Here is a 10,421-nt window from a genome sequence, read left to right as displayed (position 1 = left end):
TGTTTAAACTGTTTGCCTTCGGCCTGTCCTTTATCTTGCCACAGGCTAATACTCCACTTTGAGTACGCTGAGATTCGGGGAAGATTTTCAATATCTGATGCAAAAAGTAACCCTCAAGATTCGAACAGTAGCAAGCTGCAAGCCACTTAGAAACGTTCAGCAAGCCAGATTTGGGGTTTGCTTACCCCGGGACTAAAGTGTGCATTACTGCAAGTCGGTAACGGTAGAAATCTGTTCATATCAAATTTTTTATTACCTGTAGTGTTTAATTAATCCTGTAGTTTTCTTGGCTCCAGCATCCACATTTTTAAGGTTTAAGTGTCACAAATGATCAAGAATGTTATATGTTGTTAATGATGTACTCAGCTGTCCTGGTTCAGGAATAAATCTGGATTACGTGAAAAAAAAATCCTCCTTGGACTGGACTGTGATTGCACATCTTGTAGTTGACTGTACATTCTTTTTAAAATGAATACTGTTATACTCGCTCACATAGTGAAGCCCATTTTTGTCCTGTGGTTAGTTATGTAAAACAAAAAAGGAAAAGCAGCCTTCCTAGTCTGAAGACTGGTCTATTGCAGGTGCACAACTCCAGTCCTGGAGTGTATCTCTGCTCTTAATGATCTACTTGAGTTGGGTATTAAGAGAACCACTCTTTTTATGTGTTTCCAGCTGTTGATGATATAAAGAGGCATAGAGATAGCTAGATAAGACTTTATTAATCCCGTAGGGAAATTGATGTGTTACAGCAGTCCAGCCCAAGACAAGAAAAAACAGACATCAGAATAGTTCTAAAAACAAAAGACAACAAAATAAATATAAAATACCTAAATAATAAATACATAGGTGTGTGCAAAATGTGATGACCATAGTCACTGTAGAAACAATAAAAATATATGAAAAATATGCATGTTTATGGACTGACTGACTGTCCAAAAAGTACAATGGAGCAAACATACTGTCCATAGACGAGCAAATGAAGGGGTAACAGTCCTAGCCTAGGGCAGCGTTATACACCCTGACTGCCGCTGGGAGGAAAGACCTGCGGAAACGTTCCCTTGAACACTGTAGCTGGAGCACTCTGTTGCTAAAACTGCACCGCTGCCCAGTAACAGTCCCATGAAGCGGATGAGAGGCGTTGTTCATGATGGCTGTGAGCTTGGTCAGCATTCTCCTCTCAGCCACCACCTCCAGGGGGTCAAGGCTCATCCCCAACACAGAGCCAGCCTTCTTGATAAGTTTATTGAGCCTATTTGCATCTCTTGTCATGATGGTGCTGCCCCAGCACACAACAGCGTAGAAGATGGCTGCCGCCACCACTGATTCATAAAACAATGTGTAGCAGTGTTCCACACACACCAAAGGACCTGAGCCTCCTAAGAAAATAGAGTTGGCTCTGACCTTTCTTGTACAGGGCGTCAGTGTTACCAGACCACTCCAGCTTATCATCCAGGTGTACCCTTAAGAACTTGTAGGACTGTAGCCCCTCTATGTCCTCATCCTGGATGGAAACAGGGTTCAGCGGAGACTTATTCCTTCAGAAGTCCAAGATCATTTCTTTGGTCTTGCTGGTGTTAAACTGGAGATGATTAAGATGACACCACTCCACAAAGTTGGTAATCAAGCTCCTATATTCCTCCTCCCTCCCCTCCCTAATACACCCCACAATTGCAGAGTCATCCAAAAACTTCTGCAGATGACATGTCTCAGAGTTGTACCTGAAGTCAGAGGTGTAAAAGGTGAACAGGAATGGAGCAAGGACAGTCCCCTGTGGAGCCCCATTACTGCTAACAACCTGTTCAGACTCACAGCTCTGTAGCCGTACATACTGTGGCCTGCAGGTCAGAAAGTCTATAATCCAGGACATCAGGGGAGTGTCCACCTGCGCCACCCTTAGCTTATCTTTCAGTAAAGGTGGATGGATGGTGTTAAAGGCACCGGAGAAGTCAAAGAACATAACTCTCACAATGCTCCCCGTCTTCTCCAAGTGAGAGTTAGCTCTGTGTAGCAGATAGATGACTGCATCCTCCACTCCCAAGTGTGGCCGGTAGGTGAACTGCAGGGGGTCCAGTGCTGTACTCACCAGGATTCTGAGGTGGTCCAGTACAAGCCTTTTCAGAGATTTCATTAGGTGTGATGTCAGTGCACTGGTCTGTAGTCATTCAAGACTTTAGGGTGCCCCTTTTTGGGTACTGGCACCAGGCAAGATGTCTTCCAGAGCATCGGAACCTTTTCTAATCTCAGGCTGGTTGAAGATGTACTGCAGCACTGAACCCAGTTGGTCCACGCAGATCTTTAGCACCTTGGAGCTGACACCGTCAGGACCCGCTGCATTCCCTGCATGGAGGCTCCTCAACTCCCTTCTGACCTGGTCAGCTGTGATGGATAGGCCGAGGAGGGCAGGGGAAGATGGAGTAGGAGTGGGAGGGATCTCATGATGGGGTGACTGGGGTGAAGGCCTGTGAGGTGAGTGGACATTGGACCCTGTATCGAATCTGTTAAAGAAAAGATTCAGCTCATTGGCCCTCTCCAGGCCTCCCTCACTCTGTTGGTCACCAGACAACTTGTATCCGGAGATCTTCCTCATGTCATTCCACACTTCTCTCAGATATAGACAAAGAGACATAAAGAAACCTTCTGGAGTGTGGTTCTCGAGGGATTAGGGTTGTGCATGTAAATTATGCCATTGAAGTAGTTCATAGCAGTTTCCTCCTCCATAACGGTGTCAGTACTTGTTATTTTAAATGCTTTTCCAGTGTCCATTAAGTGCTAAAGTCCAGGTTCATCAGAAAGGTTTAGAGTTTAAATCTTTCCCTTGCTTCAGGCCAAGGAAATAGGTAAAATTGGTCTAGTTTAGTCAAATACAGAGTTAAATGAGCAGTAAAGAACAGAGATAGACTGCAAATCAGGAGGGCCTGGGGCCTCCAAGGACTGCAATTAAAGCCTACATTAATATAGGCAACAGAGACTAACAGAGATAGATTAGACCACTTCACAATTGAATTGCAAAGTCCTTATTGTAGTTGTAAAAAACAAATATGCTCACAAATTAGAGCCACTGAATCAGAGAAACAGAACATTACAATCATTGTATTTCTTTTGACTTGAATTATACATACACTATCCCAGATTTACTGATTTATAATTTTAAATCAGTTTCAAATAGCTTTTTATCCTTTTGTTACTACTCATAGTTTCTCAAGTGAAATCCACTAAAAGTATTTTAAGCTCTGAGAGAACATTCTTCCTGTTAATTTAGTTACATTGCATTAAACCCTTTGAAAAAGAGGAAGGTGAATTAGTTTCAGATAATGCTCTGTCCATTTAATAAGGATGTGTCAATTTGCATCTGAATTCTTTGGGACATCACTAGAGCATCAGCAATGAACAATTATTTTGGAAAATTTCAAGCCAGATTGACAGAACGCACTTCTGTTTACAAAAATTCATTAAGTTGGCGTTTTCATTCCATTTACAGTCACCTCCAAAATTTGTTAACCTTGATGAAGATTAGCAAAAAATGCTGTATAAAATAAACAACATAGATAAGAACCTACATTTACACTCAAAATGAAAATGAAAAAAACAAATTCTTGTATTGTAATATATGTTCAGAGCAACCAACAAATGCACGGTAAGTGCCTGCAGCTTGCTAAACAGCTTTGGCAGTTGGTTTGGATCAGGTTGCTATTGTCAGATGTGTCAAAAATAGGTCTCTTTGTCAGGAATATCAGTCTAAAAAGGATGTTTATGCAGAAAAGAGCATCATATTTCATGTGAAACAGAATGGTGGATCTTTAATGTAATGGGGCTGTTTTGCTTCCACTTGTCCTTGGCCCTTGATAAGGTCACTGGCATTATGAACTCTACAAAGAACATTTTAGCCAAAAACCTGGTTGCCACTGCCATGGGGCTTCAAGTTGGATTTAAGTGGATCTTCAAACAAGATAATGACCACAGGCATACATCATTATCAACCAAAAAATGGTTAATTGACCTCCAACTCAACATTTTGCAATGGCCACCTCAGGCCGCTTCATCCCCATTGAAAACCTGTGGTTTGAATTGTAGATAGTAGTCAATAAGCATTGCCTGAAGGATAATAAGGATTTGGAAAGATTCAGTATAGTGGAATATTCTATGATCCCCCCCAATGTGATCTTCAATCTAATAAGGCATTATAGAAAAAGTCTCAAATGCGCATATCTGTGCAAAGGGAGGGTGCACAACATGAACAACTGAAATCAAGGGTGCTAATAGTTGAGGCACTTATTTTTGTGAAATGAATTTAATTTGCAAAATGTGTGTTTTGTGTTGATTCCATTGAATTATTAATAAAATATATTCCATGTACTGGAAAATTACAACTAATTACAAACAATGTTTTAAAGGTGGCTAAGTAGAATCGTAGGCCAGTCTGTTTATATTCCCTCAATCTACCCTGAGTGTGTCTGCTGGGCACTAATGCAGATAAATGAGAAATTGATTCTAATGTGGGCAGATACAGTATATAACAGAAAAATAGATGAACATACAGTTCATTGAGGTGACTCCCACACAAGAGCTTTACAAAATCTAGACAATACTGATATGACATTAAGAAATGTAAGAAATGAAAACACTGTCTTCTCCAATTTCACTTTTGTGTTTTTTAATAAAAAAACAACTCTAAAATTAACTCACAAATAAACCACATGTCATGTTAATCTGAAGATCACCAAAAATGGGACAGCTTCCTCTGCTTCAACAGTCATACTGGCCAACATTCTGCATCCATCTGGAGGAGTTGGGTTCCAGAGAAGCAGAGCTGCTCTTCTGAACCCCCTGTCTTTCTCAGCCTTGCCCAGCAGGCCATTGTGATCCACTGTTGACACTGGATTGTCTCTAAGTGTCTCCACACAGGCTATAGACCAGGGCTCTGCTGGGCACTGTCAGTGGATGTGTCTGGATTACCCTGTCCTGGAAAGAAGGTGCCCTCAACAGGCTGAGGGGCACTCGGATCAGGAAGGGAGGCTGCCTCGGAAGCCTGTGCCATCTCTTTCGCCTTGGTCTCGTATTCCGACACTCTCCGCTGCACGATACCGGGCATCACCTGAAGGTAGGCTCCCATGAGGCGGTGATTGGAGCGAATCAGCTTGCCAGCACAGCTGTCCAGACAGCGCTCCTGGGAAAGTTCAAATAATCAGATTCTGGCACCAATCACCTGGCCTGCTCTCACAACCACTTTCTAATATTTGCGTTGTCTGAATCTCTTTCTGAAGCGTGTCCTTTCAGATCTCAATAATGTCTTCACGTTTCACAAGCTTAGACCAACTGTTGACATCTGAAATGACACCTGAAAGAGAATATTCTTTAATATTTCCTTGTAATACAAAATGCTGGTAGGCTGGGTCATAGCACCATATCTCTGAGTGAACAGTCATTTAGTGTGTACTCTTTCTCATGCCCTCACATCTAACAAAGTCAGGTGCAGTTTGTCACACCTTCAAATGTCAGTAAGATTAACAGTAAATGCAATTAAAACAAAAGCTACCCATTAGGTACTGCAAGATCACAATAAATGATCATGAATATGCAATCATCATATTTACAAAACACATTACATTTTGTAAATTCACATTTACAAAACAATAAGGACAATTCATTTTTAAATAGTGTTCCTTTAATAATTTGAAAGCAATATTTGCAATGATTAATACTTAAGATTTCACCTCAAAATGTGAAGATGGGAGAAGAGATCACATACAGTACAGTATAGTACACATAAACCACCCAATTCCAGAGAATATTGTACCGATTGTAGAATTTGTAATTTGTAATAACCTCAGAAAAATAAGTACGTTACAATTATATGTACTGCAATTTTTTAAATGTACAGATGTATCTCATAGCAGACCAATCTGAACTGCAGAGAAGAGCTAATGTCAAGGGTTCAGTGACCCCTAAATACAAGACTTGCTTTTGCTACTGTATGTAGCTGACTACACCAATTACTGTAGCAATTATAAATGGATGTTTTTCCTCTGCTGCAGGTTCATTTTATTTCCCAGAACCATCTGTGCATCTGCAGACAGGCAAGAGATTTATCATACACAATATCCCATTTATTCACAGTATTTCAATCTGTCTTTCACTAAAGGTAGCCACATAACACAATTGTTACGACTGCCCCCTTAATAATGCACAGAACAAATGACAGAAGTTACTCATAGAGAACCCCATGGACCCAGTTACCAGAACCAAATGTTCCAAAATAACTGTCCAGCATTGCTGCTCCCCAAAACTATCTCTGGTCGGTGACTTCGTGTGCCTCTTGGGCAGCAGCAAAAAAACTGTATAGTTTCAGGCATCCTGAACAATGTTTCTTGCTTTTCCTATTTTATTTCTCACACAATAAACACACAGTGAAATAATCCTTCCTCACTCACCACCCTTACCTCATCCATTGTGAGTGTCCTGTAGTTCAAATTACTTGTGCAACGCTGGAAGCAGATTTCTGTCATCTTGTTATAGACAAGGAGAAAATCCCGTAGCTAAAACGAAATACAGATTTGACTTACTTTTCCATCCCGTCCCATTGTTTAGAAAAGGATCGAAAGTCAGTCATCCTGATTTAATGTACCAGCACCCCCTGAGTGACACAGCAGAGGTCAACACAAATTGCCTACTGAACTGATAATCTGATTGAATGTTTTTTTGCTCCTAAAAAAAAGTTATTTACCCATATTTACAAGAAACTTGAAAACTTGTACAGAGAAGAAAACTAGTCAAAGGTGCCTAATTAGCTAATAAAGTTATTCTGGTAAAGTAATGTTTTAGTTAAATCTGGGATTATATAAAAAAATCAAGAACTTATCTGCAGAAAAAAAAACAGAAGGCATTGAGGGCAGGGGCATTGGGTTAGAAAGTTTGTGCTAACAACCTGTAACTATTAATTTTGATGGTTATAAAGTCAATGCTGCTTTATCACAGCTCATCTCCAATGTTTACAAATCCTCCAGGTACATTTTAGCCAGGGGATCTAATGTGCTAGTCCTCACATCTTCAGTTTGTGTCCTTAAAGATATGAATGAAAGATATGATATAAATTCCTTGAACAATTACATTAATTGTTATTGTTAGTAATTGTTATTAACAATTACATTAAAATTATACACAAATAAAGAAATTTGTGTAATTGAATGTGGAAGTTGTGAAATCCAATTGAATATCTCATGATAAGACAAAACTATTTAAAAAATTGAGCAAGCACGCATGTATTGGTATAACCTAACTTAAGAATTTTACGGCACTTAAGTGGCGCTCCTGTTTAAGCCATTGTGTAGTTGTACAATACCATTTTTATACAACATTAACTTGTTGTTTTTTACAGAATCTGGACCACTCGGGTTTGTGACAGGTAACCTCCAGGTATCCAGTACATTTGGGTAGTGTCAAGTTGAACTCAATTTATAATGTCCTGGTTTGTTCTGAAAGTCAGTGTCTTATCAGAGAGACACATTTCAGATACATTCTTAAGGTAGAAGAGGAGCTAAACCTGGGATATTGTCCATTAAAGGCAACAAAAATCTTTTTGAAAAAATAATTGTTACAGTGGTTATCTGCTCACCTGGCTGCTACTGTAAGTTTTAAAGGGTAGTCAAGGTAATAAAAGGCGCGTTACACTTCTTAATGATGATCTGCACCTGTTTACATTGTTTGGGATCCTTCTCCTGATATGAGTTTCTCTAACACTTTATCCATAACGTGTTTTAAAAAGTCAATGGTCTTAAACAGATTTATATTAATAAAATATAAAATCATACTTTAATCATGACTCTAATAGCTGACAATACAAAACTGAATGGATACCCGTTTTAATAGTTTTTTTTTAACTAACTCAATGTTTGGAAAGTGAACATATAAGCATATTCCCCCCCAAATGATCAGCTTCCTTTGTTGTATCTCCAGTGGTTCTGATATTATATGTCGAATAAAACCGCCTTTAACGTAATTAAGGAAATTCTACTTTTTAAAGCAACTTACATTGCGTAGTTGTTGATCGCGATCCATGATACTGTATGTTCCAAACCTCAAAGAATGCTAATACGTTGTTTTTAAAAAGAAATACGATTATTTTAATCCACAAAAATAATGAAGATCAGAAAATGTGAACTCCTCAGGAAAAGTAGTCTATTTCGTTTGGCTACTGCTCAGGTTAATTCGTTCAATTTTGATAGCTGTAAAAGCATTACAAATAAAGCATGGGACGCCTTCTTCCAAACATTTCTATAAAGAATTTTAATTTACCAAAGTAGCAACATCTAACATGACTTTGACATGGGCGCAGCCATTTTAATCCTAAACTCCACCTACTAGATGTCACGAGGTGTGTGCGTCTGTATGTCTGAGGTGTGCGTGTGCAGTATTAGGTCTTTGTCATTACATTACATTAGTGCTGTGTTTTCATATCCTCTTATAACCTGATAGATTTCTGAAGTTTCTTCAGTCCCATTTTGTTTAATTTTTATATTACCACAGAGGATTTTATAATCATATGCAGATAAAACATTTTATTACTTTTTTTATTTCTGACAAAGTCATTAATTTATTTTCATCATAAAACTCCATGAGAACCAAACGAAGGTAGTATTTATCAAAGACGGGTAACCCTATGCATGAACTGTCAATGAGACTGAATAAAGATCTTAATCCACTTGTCAAAAGTGAAAGTGGCAGAATTCAGTGAGGTCACAATGATGTCATACCAGCACCTGGGTATGAGCTGGCCATCCTGATGACTGGTGAACGTGTTACACATCTCAACAGTATAAGAGACTAAAAAGACAGAGCCATTCAAACCATACAAAACAAAGTCTTGTCTTTCTGCTCATATGCTTATTATAAAGTGCCCTGCTAATATCTTCAGAACCCTGCTCAGTTTTCACATATTGCTGCTTTAAACCTTGCAGTAAAGAAATGTGAAGTAGAAATGAATGTGCTGTGCTGTAAACACTGTACATGCAAAATATTCTCATTTAAATAAAAATACAAACAGAAGTAAGTAGAAGTGTACGTGTAAAGGTCATATACACCAGTATAAATATCCTTTTTTCACCGTTTTACCTCACAAGATAACAGAAAGACAACAGAGCCTGTTGTATCTGCAGACATGGGTCTCTGCCTCCTCTGGCTCATGTTACACCTGGGTCAGATGCTGATGCTTTGTTTGATCTTGAATCCTTAAGAAGTTGGAAAGGGGACAAGGAACTAATTCAGTTTCTGGAGAGACTTGGATCTCAGCACGTACCTGTACCTGAGAGGTGTCCACAAGGGACCATAATCATCTAACTAACCTCGGAGGAGGTTACAGTAATAAGGATTGAATTGTTCAGAATATTTGGCCTCTGATAGCAATTGATTACAAACTGTGTCATATAAAGAATCAGGATCGGCCAGAAAATTCTGCATCTAGCAAATTATATATCATGCTTTGCTTTACCACTTAACTGTACTTTTACAGAATGGATACTTTTTCTATTTATAAAGGTGCTTGAATGCTGTCTATGGGCATGAGGTATTTTGAATGCCAAATGTTGGCAATTGATACATCTGTGACAGTCAGATACACAGTAAGAAAATACTACCACACCTTCACATAAGAGAGTAATGTCCCAATGCCCATTTCTGAAAAGAGATTCAAAAGAGTTTTGACAGAAGTAAAAAATATCTGTCCTTCAGCTGACTCAAAAGTTGAAATTTGGAGTTTTCTTATAATGCACAGTGTAGTGATATGAAGGTTTACATTTATAGTAACAATTAGAAATTTAAAACAGTAAATTGCGAGAGTTCTTGATAAATGTTAGGAATCAATTAAATATAGTAATTTACAGTCAATTAAATTACTCCAAACATGGATTCTAAATGGGAATCACGCATAAAGGGGAGATACTTAGTTTGCTCCCGGTGCAGCAGCTACTGCTGGATAATGCTATAAGCTGGTGTTTCAACTTGCTCTGTTGATCAAGCGGCACATGGTGGTACAGTAGCTACTGTAGCTGGTGCTGCAGGCTAGTCCTTGGGCAGAATTCTGTCATTACGTATGGGCTCACTCGCTAAAAACACTTTGGGAAAAAGTTTAAATGCCAAAGTTCAGACAACAAGTGTGCCAGACACATAGTTGTATTGTCAGTGAGCCAAGTTGGTTCAGCGGAGAGAAGTAGAGTTAGAGGTGATGCACTTTTTAACGGGAGAAAATACAGTTGGTCAAGAAGTCACCAGCTGGAGTGGGTCCCCACACTCAGCAGGTTACTGGTTGGTCGTTCATCTTTTTGGATGATTGACCATGCCTTTTGACTTTTAGGATTATGTCCAGATGTATCTATTCCCTTCTGCTAGACATTCAGGCACCAACAGTGGACATCCATCTCCAGGTTATCTGT

The 10,421-nt window shown here is 39.1% G+C and overlaps 1 protein-coding gene across 1 annotated transcript; it reads right to left on the bottom strand.

The window, feature by feature from the left end:
* Nucleotides 1-4,626: 4,626 nt before the first annotated feature.
* On the bottom strand, nucleotides 4,627-8,378 carry timm10b (translocase of inner mitochondrial membrane 10 homolog B (yeast)). Its single transcript, XM_088639692.1, has 3 exons — nucleotides 8,026-8,378; nucleotides 6,438-6,533; nucleotides 4,627-5,164 (listed from the first exon to the last, which is right to left on the bottom strand). The coding sequence occupies exons 1-3, from the start codon at nucleotides 8,050-8,052 to the stop codon at nucleotides 4,904-4,906; spliced, it is 384 nt and encodes a 127-aa protein (XP_088495818.1). The 5' UTR covers nucleotides 8,053-8,378; the 3' UTR covers nucleotides 4,627-4,903.
* Nucleotides 8,379-10,421: the final 2,043 nt, after the last annotated feature.

Source organism: Lepisosteus platostomus, chromosome 7, assembly GCF_059453375.1.
Source record: "Lepisosteus platostomus isolate fLepPlt1 chromosome 7, fLepPlt1.hap1, whole genome shotgun sequence".
NCBI classification, from domain to species: domain Eukaryota; kingdom Metazoa; phylum Chordata; class Actinopteri; order Semionotiformes; family Lepisosteidae; genus Lepisosteus; species Lepisosteus platostomus.
Note: the sequence above shows the minus strand (reverse complement) of the source record. Positions and strands in the feature narration are given on the sequence as shown.

Coding starts and splice junctions, on each gene's coding strand:
- timm10b (XM_088639692.1), bottom strand. CDS start 8,052: ATGGATCGCGATCAACAACTACGCAAT. Junction 6,534..8,025: donor GCGATCAACAACTACGCAAT/GTAAGTTGCTTT, acceptor ATTTCGTTTTAG/CTACGGGATTTTCTCCTTGT. Junction 5,165..6,437: donor GGACACTCACAATGGATGAG/GTAAGGGTGGTG, acceptor GAACTTTCCCAG/GAGCGCTGTCTGGACAGCTG.